The following is a 15909-nucleotide window of genomic DNA, read 5'->3' as shown; positions in this document are numbered from 1 at the left end:
CATGAGCAAGTAAATCTGAAATTCAATATCATAAACTCCAGATCTTGCCCAGCTCACAAAAACAGTTTAAAAACTGGTGGAAACCTCATTCCATTGTTAATCTCCAAAATTGGCAATTAGTTCTTCGGAGCACTTTACACTGCAAACATACATAGCCATTTTTAGGGAAAATATTTTGTATCATTTTCAAACAGATCAAAATAAATATAATGGTCTCATCTCAGTTAGTAAATGACAGTCAAGTAGTACATACAAAATGTATATTTTACTGCTGTATTCAACAGCAGAATCATTTATTCACATATTTGGAAAAGATATTTAAAGTTTTATCATAACAAATTCTGCCTACTAGATGGGAAATTCCAAGTGAATCGCAAAGAATTACTTCAGTTGCATTTCATAAAGTTGTCTCCTCCAGCATGTATTGTATAACATATTGATTACTTTCCTCTTGACATGCTGCATGTACTCCCATTACTTATTGCCCATGTAAAATTTAGTTAATTAGGGTAACTGCCCTCATGATATTAGGTGCAGTTCACCCGTCCAGGTGTTTACAAAGTCTCCGTAGTTTTTCCTTCTTATTCCTGTTGCCATGCTTTTTCCATGGTTTCTCTGCCACATTTTCCACGCATGTTACAGTCATCGGTGTTTGGCTATTGCCAAGCTTTAATCCCATTGTCGTTTGAACTCCTTTTGTCAAAGCACGTATATTCTCCTTTAACAAGTACACAATACATATTTTATTAGTCAATTTTCAATCATTTTGAGAATGTTACCGAAACTGGTTCAATTAACAAGACAAAGCTCTGCCACGCAAGAATGAAGAAATCCAGGTTGAGGATTGTATCGATGAAAGGACCCTGTAAATAGGGCACCAAACACCTCAAATTTTGAAACCATATTTTCTGAATCTGGTTACAGTAGAATATACTAGATATATTTTCTAGTTGGCAAATATTTAGTATAAAGTCAGTTACAGGGGTAAAATGCTTCACTTCTGAGATGTGGGAGGTCCGTGAAGCTTCCAGCACTCCACGAGAACTACATATGCAAGAAGTGCACCAAATTGCAGCTCCTCACAGACTGCATAGATCAGGTGGAGCAGCAGTTGGATGCACTTCGGTGGTGGAAAGAGCCATAGACAGTGGTTTAAGACATGGTTACACCCAAGGTGCAGGAAGATAGATGGGTGACCGCTAGAAGTGGCAGTCAGTCAGAAATCCCCTGTGGATGTCCTCCTCTCTAACAAGCATACCCTTTTGCATACTACTGGGGAGGGGGAGAAAGAGAGATGGCTTAGCAGCAGCCAGAGGAGTGGCACCACAACTGGCTCGGTTGTTAAGCAGGGAGGGACAAAGTGCAGAAGAGCAATAATTACAGAGGATTCTATAGTCAGGGGCACAAATAGACACTTGTGGACATGAAAGAGACTCCAAGATGGTATCCTGGTGCCAAGGTCTAGGATGTTTCTGAACAGGCAGGGGGCATTCTGAAAGGGGAGGGTGAACAGCCAGAGGTACATATTGGTACTAACGACATAGGTAGGAAGAATGACGAGGTCCTGCAGCATAAGTTCAGGCAGTTAGGTAGAAGGTTAAACAGGATCTCTAGGGCTGTAATCTCGGGATTACTCCGTGCCACGTGCCAGTGAGACTAGAAATAGGAAGATAGTACAGTTAAACAGATGGCTAAACAGCTGGTGTAGGAAAGGGGGAGGGCGTTCAGATATCTGGACAATTGGGATCTCTTCCGGGCAGGTGGGACCTGTACAAGGACTGGCTGCATCTAAAAACTGGAGGGGCATAAATATCCTAGCCGCGAAGTTTGCTAGTGTCACACAGGAGGGTTTAAACTAATGTGGCAGGGTGTGGGAACTGGAGCAATAGGTCAGAACGTGAAATAATTGAGGGGGAACTAGAGAATAGGGCCAGTAAGAACTAGGCAAAGCAGGCAGGGAGATGTTGCAAAATATATCGGGATTGGTGGTCTGATTTGTTTCAATGCAAGAAGTATAACAGGCAAGGCAGATTAAGACCTTGGATTAGACTTGGAACTACGATGTTGTTGCCATTACAGAGACTTGGTTGAGGGAGGGACAGGATTGGCAGCTAAACGGTCAAGGATTTAGATGTTTCAGGTGGGATAGAGTGGGATGCAATAGGGATGGGGAATCTCACTGCTGGTTGAGAATATCACAGCTGTACTATGTGAGGATACCTCAGAGGGTTCATGCAGCGAGGCAATATGGGCAGAGCTCAGGAATAGGAAGGGTGCAGTCACAATGTTGGGGGTTTACTATATGCCTCCCAACAGCCAGCGGGAGATAGAGCAGATATGTAGGAAGAATCTGTAAAGGTGTAAAAGCAACAGGATTTTAACTTCCCCTATATTGACTGGGACTCACTTAGTGCTAGGGGCTTGGATGGAACAGAGTTTGTAAGGAACACCAAGAGGTGCTTCTTGAAACAATATGTAGATAGTCCAACTAGGAAGGGGCCGTACTGGATCTGGTATTGGGGAATGAGCTTGGCCAGGTCTTCGAAGTTTCAGTAGGGGAGTATTTTGGGAACAGTACTATAATTCAGTAAGTTTTACAGTACTGTTGAATAAAGATAATAGTCCTTGGGTGAAGGTGCTGTCATGTGAGAGTACCTTTAAGAAATGGGAGTTTATAAAATAGCTGTAGTGGATGTACCTTTAAGAAATGGGTGTTTATCAGTAATGTCAGTGTCGGTGGAGCTGGGCTGTCTGTCTGTTTTTACTCTGGACTTGCAGCTACAGGGTGTTTTAGTTTCGTTTTAGATTTGGAGAAGCTGCAGTCACAGCAAGATGCGTCTGAATCTTTGCAAGCTAAAGAATATTCATTTGGTGATTTCAAAATGTTAACTGTTCTCAGTAGAGAAGTTAAACCTGATTTCTTTCTGTAAAAAGGGTTCTTTTTGTCTTACAAAAGGTGCAAGGAAAGATTAAGAGTTACTTAGAGAGTACTGTATTCTTTGGGGGATTTATTGGTGTTGATAGTTGTTAAGATGTTTACTGTGGATTTATAGTGTTAACTGGTTTTATAAAGAAACAGTGTTTAATTTAGAAGTACTGTGGATTTCTGTTGCATCACATCTATAAAGTAGGCCTGTGTTCCCCATAACCCCACAATCTATTAAAAGTTGTGGGTCATGTGAACTCCATGTTACACTTTGGGGTTCTGTGAACTCTGGCCCATAACGGTGCTAAATTGGGGAAAGGCTAATTATAACAATATTTGGTAGGAACGGAAGAATCTAGTTTGGGGGCAGATGTTGGAGGGTAAATCAATATCTGGCATGTGGGAGGCTTTAAAATGTCAGTTGATAGGAATTCAGGACCGGCATGTTCTGGTGAGGAAGAAGGAGAAGTTTATTTTCAGCATAAACATCTAGAATTTTCTCTATTACAGGTAAAAAAACAAAACAGAATTCATAATGGGCCATAATTTCCAATTAGTGTTTGAAAGATATGGCCGCTGGAATTAGAAGAAATCAGCGCACACTTAACTAGTCTTGAAAATTACGCCGACATTTCCAATGCTGGAACTGCTTGGAGCCTACATCAAAAGTCTCCTCGCAGGCCCCAGCCCAGTCCGACGCCGGTGGATTCAAGGAGGCCATGCACCCTTTTATGATGCACTAACTCCCATAAAGCAGGGAAATTTAAAGGGTCCAGTGAAATTGACAGGCCTGGGAGAAGGCACAGTGGTTAGCACTGCTGCCTGAGCACCAGGGACCAGAGTTCAATTCCTGCCTTGGGTGACTGTGTGGAGTTTGCATGTTCTCCCTGTGTCTGTGTGGGTTTCCACCTAGTCCAAAGATGTGCAGGTTAGGTGGATTGGCCATGCTAAAATTACCCCTCAATGTCCCAGGTTAGATGGGGTTACAAGGATAAAGTAGGGTAGTCTGCCCAGGTAGGGTGTTCTTTCAGAGGGCCGGCAGACCCAATGGACTCTTCTGCATTGTCAGCATTCTAGAAGATTAGTGGCTAGGATTTGGGAGGTCAGCTCAGGTAGTCGGGGTGTTGGAGAATACTGTGGTGCAGAGGGAGAGGGAGGAGGATGATAAATCAGTCCTGCTGGTGACAGTCTGGGTGTTCATAATAGTTACCCACAAGACAGAAGAGTTTGTAATTCTATTTTTTCTGGGAAACTACAGATATAGCCCCGATGGAACCACCTAAAATTGGCGATTTAAATTACATTTTCAGATGGTTCTCAGCGCAGAGCAATTGTCCCGAGGAAGTTAGCACACCTGAGCAATTGCCAGCAAACCCTTTTTTGGGAACTTCCAAGACATATTCCCAGTGCCTCTTTGGGGGAACCCCCCTCCCAATCTGACACTGTGGAGCTCTGATGTTATGGCTTAATATATTTTCCCACTCACATCAGGTTCTTAGCATTTGAAACCCAATAAGTTTCAAGAATCACATCCTTATTCATTTTATTTGCTGTATTTCCCTACCTGGTGAAAGAAGCTTTTATCCACATAATTTTCAATTTGTTTTCCTTTACGCTGCTTCTCTTTTAGCTGTGTACCATTTTCATCACCTAAAACAGCACATTCTTCAAATTTAGTGTGCTGGAATTGGAAATGAGCAGGATCAATGCCTGGTGGAGAGTGGCAGTACGACAGCTTGCCCTGGAATTTAAAGCAGGAAACAGACATATCAAAGTACAAAATCTTTTCATATTTGGTTACAAACTTTCCTGTCAGATGAAAATTGTGGCTGTATTTGGTAATATAATCGAAAGCAAATGCACCAAAGTAAATCATTTTGTGAATCACATTTGAGACATGGCAAGGGAAACCATTCTCTTCTCGATGACCATCTGCCAACTCCACAGTTTATACATACTTATTGTATAGCCTTCATTTCAAAACCCCAATGTCAGCTGAACATTTTTGGAGAAATGCTCCACAACTAAGCTTTGGAAAAAAAGGTTCTGTTCTTAAATTACAGTTGTTCAAAGAAAACGTTATCATCGCAAAAGAGACAATAATGGCATTATATATAATTATGCACAAATTATTGCCCTGTAGGATTTAGCCTCCCAAAGCCATGACAGCTACAATCCAGAAGGACAAGGGCAGCAGACACATGAGTACATCACCACCTGGAAGTTCCCCTCCCAAGTCACTCACCATCCTAACATGACAGGATGACATGACATGACAGACTCGAAACGTTAGCTTCCTTCTCTCTCCAGATGCTGTCAGACCTGCTCAGATTGTCCAGTATTTTCTGTTTTTGTTTTAGGTTCCAGTATCCGCAGTAATTTGCTTCTTTTCCTGACATCCTTCATTGTTGCTGGGTCAAAATCTTGGAACTCCCTCCCTAACAGCACTGTAGGTGTATCTACACACGGACTGCAGTAGTTCAAAAGGTAACTCACCACCGCCTTCTCAAGAGCAATGTGGGATGCTGGCCTAGCTAGCAAAGCCCACATCCCATAAATACATTTTAAAAAAACTAATTGTGGAGAATTGTACTTTACTTCAATTAGAAACAGGTTAGAATTATTTGAAAATGTTTCTGTTCCAAATATAAATCCAGTTAATATTGAATTTCCACCACCCTTTCAGGCAATGGTTGCAACAGTTCATGCTGTAATTTTATTCCCAAATCTTACCCCGGATTTCTTTTGCCAATTACCTTAAATCGGTCCTTCTGCCACTAGGAGCAATTTCTCCTTCCTTACTTAATCAAAATCATTCATAATTAAATACCTCTCATCGTATCTCCCCTCAACCTTCTCTTGGCAAACTGTCCCTTCACCTTCAAAAGATCTGTGTAAGTGAACTCCCAGGTATCTCTGCCTACACACTCTTTAAAATAGTACATTTAATTTATATTGCACCCTTCATTTTTCCTTCAAAAATGCATAATTTCACACTTCTCTGCATTAAATTTCATCGACCCATTTCTTCAGTATTGCATCTCCTGAAGTATTTTACCATCCTCCTCGCGGTTTACTACATTTCCAAGCTTTGTGTCACCTGCTAACATTTAAATTATGTTCTGTATAACCAACTCAGAGTTGTTAATGTAAAAAAGTAGCCTTAATACAGATTCCTGGAGGACTATGCTTCAGTCTAATCTAATAGCCTGCTCCTCACTCCACTTAACATTTTAGCCAGTTTTCCAACTTAATATGCAAGAAAATAACCATTAATTTGGGCATCATTATCTCAGCAATTTTCTTTACACTGACAGCAATACATTTGCATGTAATCATTCACAAATGTAAACATTAACAACACGGTAGTCAGTTTACTCACTGTCACGTAATCTTTCAAAATATATCGAGCTGTTCTCGGTTGATCTGGTTGTCCATGTGCAGTCATAAAACCTCTCATGTCTATAAGAAAGCAACACATTGGTTAATGGAGTTCCTGAATTCTTTATTGGACGTTTCCAGTAATAAGAATATTATGCTCTTAATAAATATATTACACTTGTAACCACCTGAGTTGGCCACTTCCCGACTTAAAATGGAGAACCGCAAAGGCTGAAGGGAAATTCAGCCAACACAGGCAAAGACTAGCAAATACAGAGATCATGTATATTGGAACCTGCAAAACAACCAGATAGCACCGAAACCAGCAGCCATCTGCATAGTAATGTAGCAGCCATCTACATAGTAATGTGCGATTCCCAGGCACAATGGCAACAGTTAAGGTAAACAAAGCCAAGCCAGATTCCTCGGCGCCAGCAGGAGCCAAGACAAAGGAAGGCCAACGGACACTTAGGACCGCCCAACGATCAGGGAACCGCTCCAGCATTGGCAAAATCGATCCAAGTGATCGGAAAGTAGTCCAATCACTTGGAACCAGGTATGGGGTCCACCCTGAAGGGCGGGAAGCCCCTGGGGACTATAAAGTAAAGCCCCCAAGTTCAAATCGTCCTTCTTTGGCAGGGTCACTCAGCAACTTGAACCAACCCTTGACAGTGACCGGTCTTGTTGACTCCAAGCAAGTAAGTCTCAAGTCAACGCTCGCTACGAGATAGGTGCTCCTAGCTACCAGTCCATACCAGCTTTTGAATCCCGCAGACTCAGGACCTGAACAAAAGGCCATTTGTTCCCCATACCTGGTGGGCCAGTCCGAACCCAAGTATAGAAATAGCCTAGAAAGTAGAGTTTATGCATGAGTAGTGATTTACTGTGTATAATAAATGTGTTTGGATTTGAATCTTACTAATTGGTGTGTTGAGTTATTGATCATTACTTGAACTTGAACCTCGTGGAGGTATCATAAAGATACCTGGCAACTCTAGAGCAAAGGTTATAAAACAGAGCCAATTGAACCAACCAAAAGTTAGCAACACACTCCAGTCAGTCTAATCAAAACAAGGTTTGACAAATATGGCATTGAAGTTTCGGCATAAAAGTTGTAGCCAAGAGACTCAACTAAATGTTCTTCCCCCTTCAAATAGAGATGAGAAGACAAGTGGGATAGAAACTCGGTATGTAAAGCTATGGCTCAAGAGGCAGGTGTAAGTTTACTATACGACAGCCTCAACTCTAACATATTCTCTTCCCTCTCATGAAATATTGAGGAAGATCAGGTCACCAATAAAACAGTCAAGTTGCAACTTTAGCTTACTCATACTCTTATAACTCTTAAGTATTATTAAAAATGATTAGTATGCAGGACAGGTCAATCAGTAGAAGAAGTTAAGAGTCACATGAATATTTTGGGTACAGGCTTTTTGTTAGAACCAGACTACTAATTATGAAGCCAGGCAACATATTAAAGTGAACATTGTTCACAATTTAAGAGCAATGCTAATAAAAATTTAAAATTTATTGCAGACTTACATCCATAGGCAGTTAATAATTCCTCAGAAGTAGGTTGTCTATCTGGATTTTCATCCTCTCTGGGTCGGATTATGTTAATTCCATATGTGGCTTCCAAAATGTGCCTCGGAATACGCTGGCAGACATAGCCTGGTTAAGGAACTTGCGCACACAATGTAAAAATTGATGTGAATAACTGCAACCCACAACATGCAGGAAGACACTTTTGAAATTGTTTTAACCCAGTCAAAAGCAAATATACAGATGACTGGCTGGGGGGTGGGATGAGAGAGGTGTTCAGTGTGGTGGGTATTATTTAAACTACAGCGTTTACAAACACTTACCTTTTCACATGCTTTATTTTTTGGCAGCCACAAAGATCTGTCCATAAGTTTATAGCCACCAATAGAAAAAAAAAGAAAGAGAAATTGCCTCACAGCTGTTATTGCTGCCACGGAGCTGACAATCCCAACACAGTTTTGGAAGCCCTGATATATTGTCTGCCCAGATAAAGTAAAAATGAATTTTAAAAAAAAAGTCTAAGCTCACTGCTATCAACCAAATTGTAGTCAAACCATCCAGTTAAGGGGTTATTTTCAGTTGTCTGCTTAAATTACCAGCTCAGTGTCAAACTGCAAAATCACCAATATGTGTAATACCCAGTCGAGACCACACTGATCAGGAGAGCCAAAAAGAAAGTTTGTAGGCATTTGAAAAGTAAGAATAGGTTGAGTATAGCTCCTTTGTCAAAATGGTGCTAAAGGGTCAACATCCAAACTATATTTTCCCTGCATCAACCCAATCATTTCTATTTATGTAACCACACCAGAATAATGAGCGAGTTACTTTTAAAATTAAACTCAAATTGTAGATAAAACTTATACTTGCACTTCAAAGGGAAGAATATGGCAGCTGAGTATGGTCATCACTTAGTTTCTAAAGACTGGCAACACCAATAATTTACTGGTTTGAATCGGGTAGGTAAAAGGGAACAGTTTGATTGGGTTTCTTGTTTGCGAGGTTTCACATACTGCTTCAGTATTTTTCATTGTTAGTTCAGTACTATTTAAAACATTATTAGGAAATGATCTTGCTCACTCACAAAATGTAGAGTGATAGCAGCAGTAACATGATTTGGTGGATCTAGACGTTATCACCAAGTTTTGTTGCAGGTGGTGGGGGTGGAAGAGAGGAGAGCAGGGGAGATTCCCATGAAACCAAAAATAAATAATGAAAGCATTAAAGCACCCGAGCATGGGAAACCATTACATTTTTATTTTCCCACATGACATTTCACAGCCAGCCTGCAAGGTATAAAAGTGTCTAAATTAGATTTCCTGCCATCAATGGCTCATAGCTACATTCAGAACGACCCTTAATTCCATTTCTTCAGTGATGATTCCATTTCTTCAGTGATGTTGTCAATTACACGAAAAGGAATATGCAAAGTCAGGGAAAAAAATGCATTGCCTTATTAAAACAGGAAGTAAGAGAAGGCTCAGTCTATCCTGGTGTTAGAAACAATTTAAAATGCATCACTGGATTTTACATCATCAACATATACTTATTAGGATAGCTCGAAGTCAGACAACTATGGTGACTATCGTATGTTTTTGTTATTCTGTTTGGCATCCATTGTTTGAACAGAGTATTTTGATCTTGCAAATAGATTCTGCAAAGACCAGATCTTACTTGAAAGGATTTTATGACGATGTATCACAGTAACATTTCTATTATCTAGCATGCTCCAGTTAACCAAGCTGAAAGACCGGTTCCGCTATTTCATTCAATCAGAAAGCTCTTGATATCGTCCAGTTAGTGGCTGAATGATCTTGTCGTATTGCGGGTATTGAGGTGTCCTGAGAGGTGCAGAAGCACTTGAATTGAGTGAGATGAGCTGAGGGAACATGGTGCTGCAAAACAGCGGGAGACTGCGACCAGAGTAGAAATCAACTAGCAGCAAGTTCCACACAATGTAACTACATAAGCACTGGCGCCGGATGAAACATACAGGGTGTAGTGTTAATGAGGTCAGTCCATAGGAGTGTCATTTAAGAGTCTGGTGAGTGGGGAAGAATCTGTTTTTGAGTCTGTTTGTGCGTGTTCTCAGACTTCTGTATCTCCTGCCCGATGGAAGAAGTTGGAAGAGTAAGCCGGGTGGGAGGGATCTTTGATTATGCTGGCCGCTTTCCCCTGTATATTATTCTGTAGATGGAGTCAATGGATGGGAGGCAGGTTCGTGTGATGGACTGGGCGGTGTTCACGTCTCTGAGGTTTCTTGCGGTCCTGGGCCGAGCAGTTGCCATACCAGGCTGGGATGCAGCCTGATAGGATGCTTTCTATGGTGCATCTGTAAAAGTTTGTAAGGGTTAATGCCGAATTTCCTTCGTTTCCTGAGGAAGTACAGGCGCTGTTGTGCTTTCTTGGTGGTAGCGCGGCGTGGGTGGACCAGGACAGATTTTTGGAGATGTGCACCCCGAGGAATTTGAAACTGCTAACCATCTCCACCTCGGCCCCGTTGATGCCGACAGGGGTGTGTACAGTACTTTGCTTCCTGAAGTCAATGACCAGCTCTTTAGTTTTGCTGGCATTGAGGGAGAGATTGTTGTCGCTGCACCACTCCACTAGGTTCTCTTTCGCCCTCCTATATTCTGACTCGTCGTTATTCGAGATCCGGCCCTCAATGGTCGTATCAGCAAACTTGTAGATGGAGTTGGAACCAAGTTTTGCCACGCAGTCATGTGTGTACAGGAAGTAGAGTAGGGGGCTAAGTACTCAGCCTTGCAGGGCCCCGGTGTTGAGGACTATTGTGGAGGAGGTGTTGTTGTTCATTCTTACTGATTGTGGTCTGTTGGTCAGAAAATCGAGGATCCAGTTGCAGAGTGTGGAGCCAAGTCCCAGGTTTTCGAGTTTTGATATGAGCTTGGCTGGGATTATGGTGTTTTAGGCGGAGCTGTAGTCAATAAATAGGAGTCTGATGTAGGAGTCCTTGTTGTCGAGATGCTCTAGGGATGAGTGTCGGACCAGGGAAATGGCATCTGCTGTGGACCGGTTGCGGCGGTATGCGAATTGCAATGGATCAAGGCCTTCTGGGAGTATGGAGGTAATGAGCTTCATGACCAACCTCTCAAAGCACTTCATTACAACTGAAGTCAGGGCCACCGGACGGTAGTCATTGAGGCACGTTGCCTGGTTCTGCTTTGGTACCGGTATGATGACTGTCTTCTTGAAGCAGATAGGGACCTCGGAGTGGAGTAGGGACAGGTTAAAGATGTCCGCGAATACCTCGGCCAGCTGGTCCGCGCAGGCTCTGAGTGCACAACCAGGGATCCCGTCAAGGCCCGTCGCCTACCGAGAGTTCACTTTCAGGAAGGCTGATCTGAATTTGGAAGCAGTGATGGTGGGTATGGGTGATTTATGGGCTGCTGGGGCACTCGACAGCAGATTGTTGGTTACCTGTTCGGGAGGTCATACCTGGATTTCTTGTATAGGTCAGGGTCGTCTGTCTTGAAAGCCTCAGATCTGTCCTTCAGAAGGGAGTCAATCTCGCGATTGAGCCATGGTTTCCGGTTGGGGAACGCACGTACTGCTTTCTTTGGCACGCAGTCGTGCACACATTTGCTGATGAAGTCTGTGATGGTGGTGGCATACTCATTTAAGTTGGTCGCTGAGTTCTTAAATATGGACCAGTCCACTGTCTCTAAGCAGTCACGTAAGAGCTCTTCTGTCTCCTCGGACCAGCACTGCACAACCTTCTTAGCTGGATTCTCCCGTTTGAGTTTCTGCTTGTATGCCGGGAGAAGGAGCACCGTCTTATGGTCTGATTTCCCAAAGTGCGGTCGGGGAATGGAGCGGTAGGCGCCCTTGATTTTTGAGTAGCAGTGGTCAAGAGAGTTGTCGTCCGTGATGGGACAGGAAATGTGGAGGAATTTTGGCAGTGCACTCGGTTGGCCTTATTGAAGTCGCCTGCCACAATGAACAAGGCCTCTGTTTATAACTGTGTATAACTGAGGGGATTGGGGAACATAACCACTGATCAACATATGTTGGTGCCAGCTGAGGGATGACAAAACATCAGGGGTGGCACAGTGGTTAGCATTGCTGCACCATGGACCTGGATTCAATTCAGGCCTTGGGTGACCATCTGCGTGAGTTTCTTCCAAGTGTTCCGTTTTCATTCCGGAGAATCATGGCTGAGATCAGGAACTCAGTTGAACAATCAGCATAGTGTCTGTTTCACAGCACTCTCACACAACGATCCAAAAATAATGTCCTAATCCAGCATTTCTACTTTTGTCACTTCACTGCACAATTTAATTTGCAACTGGTCGATAACAATGTCTGCACAAAAGAAGTTAAGTGGTCACGATTCCCCATAGAAGGCACTGCTGAAATCCTCACAGCTGGAGATCAATTAGAAATCACTGAAGTGACATGAATGAGCGTCTAGGTTTTATGCATTGGAAAACGTTACGCCTTGTTGAATGAGTTGTAACGGGTTTTTGGTGTGCCAAGTCATAACTACTGCTGGACAACCTCTCTGGCCATAAAAAAAGTTAAATTTCGTATTTGCGGAATATCAAATTTTTCTGTTCCGACGATTTTAGAAGAGTTTATGACATTTCATCTTTTAAAAAAGAAAATTAAACAAAATATATAAATTGTGTACACCAAATTATTTCCCCCCCAATTACAGGGCAATTTTAGCGTGGCCAAGCCACCTGCAAATCTTTGGGTTGTGGGGCCGAGACCCACGCAGGCACGGGGAGAATGTGCAAACTCCACACACAGTGACCTGGGGCCGGGATCGAACCCAGGTCCTCACTGCCATGAGGCAGCAATGCTAACCACTGCACCACCCCGACATTTCATCTTCCAACTTAAACCCATGTGGCCATGTTGGGTTGTAATTTTGATTGAGCTTTGAGAAATTATACCCAGCCTGCCTGTTACTTCCCAGAGGAATTCAATAATAATGGCTATTTAACTTAGTTAATGACACCGTTGTTGCAAGCTGGAGACCCTCTATTGATTGCAAGATCAAATAAAAAGGTTAGGAAAGGCGAGATCCATGCCACAGAGCCAGTTATATCTTTGCAGGCAGCTTTCCTAGAGATTTGCTACGGACTGCAAAATTCTGGCCAGCATAAGAGAAAATACAAAAATGCTTTCCACAATCTTCAGACCTTATTCAAAAATGTATAACATCTTCAACCTAATTTACTTAGGTAAAGCCAAAAATAATTCTGGAAAATGTATCTTGTGTACACAGCATCACACATACTCTAAAGACGAGGTGCAATGATGTGGGAAAATGAGTAATGAGTTCCAAGTAAAAACACTGAGGGGGGCGGAGACACTATTGAAATTCAGTTTGCCACTACCCACCTCCCCTGCCCCAACAAAAACAAATAAAGCTTAGAACCCTTCCTTTTTGATAAAAGCTATTGTTTTGTCAATTAAAATGCAGTCTCATGGAAACTATAGATGGTACACCTATGTGGAGGCAGTGGCGTAGTGGTATTGTCACTGGACTAGTAATCCAGAGACCCAGTGTAATGCTCAAATCCCACCACTGTAGATGAATTCAATAGAAATCTGGAATTAAAAGTCTAATGATGACCATGAAACCATTGCTGATTGTTGTAAAAACCCATCTCCTTTAGGGAAGGAAATCTACTATCCTTACCTGGCCTACATTTAACTCCAGATCTGAAGCAATGTGGTCGACTCTTAACTGCCCCCTTAAGGGCACCCATGTCCCATGAACGATTAAAAAAATGTTTGACTGAAATTACCCATCAGTATGATTATGGTGAGCTCAACACCCTTCCAGCAATACACGCAAATCAGTTTGTGCGTATAAAATTTTAAAAATATTTTTCAAGCATAATCTATTGCTGGCCAGGAGCCCTTTCCATGGGGTTGCATTTTTAACTAAAAGGAAAACTCTTCTCAGGAAAGCGAAATTTATATCTGGTTATCTCTTGTTGAAATTCTTCCCGAGTATATTGGTCCCTTTAATAAAGAAAAATGTTCTCAAAAGACAGAATATTATTTCTTAGTTAACATATTAATACTTTGCAAATTCAACCAGTTTTGATATTTAACTTGCTAGAAAGGATATTAAAGAGACTGGTGGCACATGGTCTCTCATCTGGTCTATGGGCAATATTCCACTACAGACCATTTCTGCTTTGGTAGAGACAAAGGATGGCATCACAAGGCCCGGACAGTCACACAAGCATAAACCTGGCTCCACATACAGTGTCTGAAAGAAAAATACTCAGTAATTGAAATTAGCTGACGCCATTTTAAAGTTGGATTAAAGATTCTACTCAAATGCTTGCTGCATCAACTGCTCATACATAGCCAGAAAACGATTTCATTATAAATACAATTACACATTTGCATTGTTTCTGAAGAATACGGACGAGAAAATGTTGAAGTTAAAAGGTATGGTTAGCACTGTTGGCTCAGCACCAGGGACCCAGGTTCCATTCCGACCTCGGGTGACTGTGTGGAGTTTGCACGTTCTCCCCGTGTCTGCGTGGATTTCCTCCGAGTGCTCCGGTTTCCCCTCTCAGTCCAAACATGTGCAGGTTTGGCCCTGCTAAATTGCCTTTAGTGGGGTTTCATGAATAGGTAGGGTGGTCTTTTAAAGGGTAGGTGCAGACGCAATGAGCCAAATGGCCTCCTGCACTGTAGGGATTCTATAAAGCCAAGTTATGAAGTAATCAGAAGTTGAAACATTGTCCTTCAACGTATGCAATCTCGACAAATAGAATGAAAATTACAACACCTGGTCGGCTATAAAGTTATCAATCGAAGAGAGCATAAATTCAATTCTTTGTGGGCACAAATCCATACTTTATAATTTTAGTAAATTAGCATACACACACAGCAACAAACCTGACAATTGAAAATGTCATAATAGTGCATGCATTCATTCAATATCTTTTTAAATAAAGTATACGATAGGAGGAACTTTACTCCACAATTAACATGTATTGTAACTGATCTAGAAATGCTTCATTTTGCTTTGGAAAAAAAGTAGTAAAATATTCAATTTCCATTCTTCACTATTGCTCTAAATAATTCAGCAAATAAATTAAAGTGAGTAGAAATGCAGCACTAAAGGATATCAAGAAAAGTTACCTGAAAGTGTTTTGTATGGCCTGGAGTTGCAGAAACAGAAACTTTTTTATTTTGAAGAATAGTATTGATTGTTGAACTTTTGCCTACATTTGGATAGCCTACCTGTTGAACAAAACATGAATATCAACACAAACATAATGCAGTGACCAAATGTTCCCAATTTACATCACCCATCTCCAAAATAGAAGTACATTGAAATTCAGGGTGCATCATTATTTATAAAACTGATTAGCAGGGACAATTGGCTTCTGTTTAAAGAATACCCAGTAGTGTGTAAGATTGCATGTAGAGATTGAGGCAAGTGCTTACAAAATGAAAAACCCAGCCGAATATATCAAACTTTAACATTGTATGTCTAAAATTGGCTTTAACTTAGAGGCAAGCATCAAGGAGTGGAATGGTACACTTATTTTCTATTTAAAACAACCAGCATAAATAGGAAGTGATGCCTATATTTGAGATCTGACTATGAACATTGGATTCAAAAACATTAAAATAATGGACTTAATCAAAATAAATTATCCAGCTTGTTGAATAAAATGTTGGAAATAATTTAATTGATTGCCAATATTAATAATTTTAATCCATAATTTTATGTAACAATGCCCACTGAATAGTTGAAATTCTGTGCACTTGTACTTGCTCCATTTGCCCCATCAACTAACTCCAAGATCAAGTTGCTGGCTTTACTGGGTTTCTATACCCTTCCCAACATTACACATTCTTTTAAAAACCATTAAATCTACACTCCACAAATTTGCCAGCTTCATCAACCACCTGCACTAGTTACCTCGTGACCTACCCTTCATAACCATATTCTGGATTTCTCCATGAACTAGAATACACCTGATTTTAAAAAACAACACTTTTGCTTTTTTCTTTAGCTTGAGCTCAATTTCATCTTTTCTTTAAGCAACAAAAAT

General features: G+C 41.4%; 1 protein-coding gene across 1 annotated transcript in view; it reads right to left on the bottom strand.

Moving 5' to 3' along the window:
* Positions 1-259: 259 nt before the first annotated feature.
* Positions 260-15909, bottom strand: part of lsg1 (large 60S subunit nuclear export GTPase 1) — a 40070-nt gene continuing 24420 nt past the window's right edge. Inside the window, exons 9-14 of the mRNA XM_072474295.1 lie at positions 14987-15088; positions 13956-14099; positions 7850-7973; positions 6309-6388; positions 4491-4667; positions 260-718 (exon numbers count right to left, since the gene is read on the bottom strand). Coding sequence (XP_072330396.1) covers positions 539-718; positions 4491-4667; positions 6309-6388; positions 7850-7973; positions 13956-14099; positions 14987-15088 — 807 coding nt within the window. The 3' untranslated portion in view covers positions 260-538. The remainder of the gene's footprint in view (positions 719-4490; positions 4668-6308; positions 6389-7849; positions 7974-13955; positions 14100-14986; positions 15089-15909) is intronic.

The sequence above is a fragment of the Scyliorhinus torazame genome, chromosome 14 (genome assembly GCF_047496885.1).
Source record: "Scyliorhinus torazame isolate Kashiwa2021f chromosome 14, sScyTor2.1, whole genome shotgun sequence".
Classification (NCBI taxonomy): domain Eukaryota; kingdom Metazoa; phylum Chordata; class Chondrichthyes; order Carcharhiniformes; family Scyliorhinidae; genus Scyliorhinus; species Scyliorhinus torazame.
The sequence above is the reverse complement of the archived record's forward strand: the minus strand, read 5'-3'. Positions and strand labels throughout refer to the sequence as shown.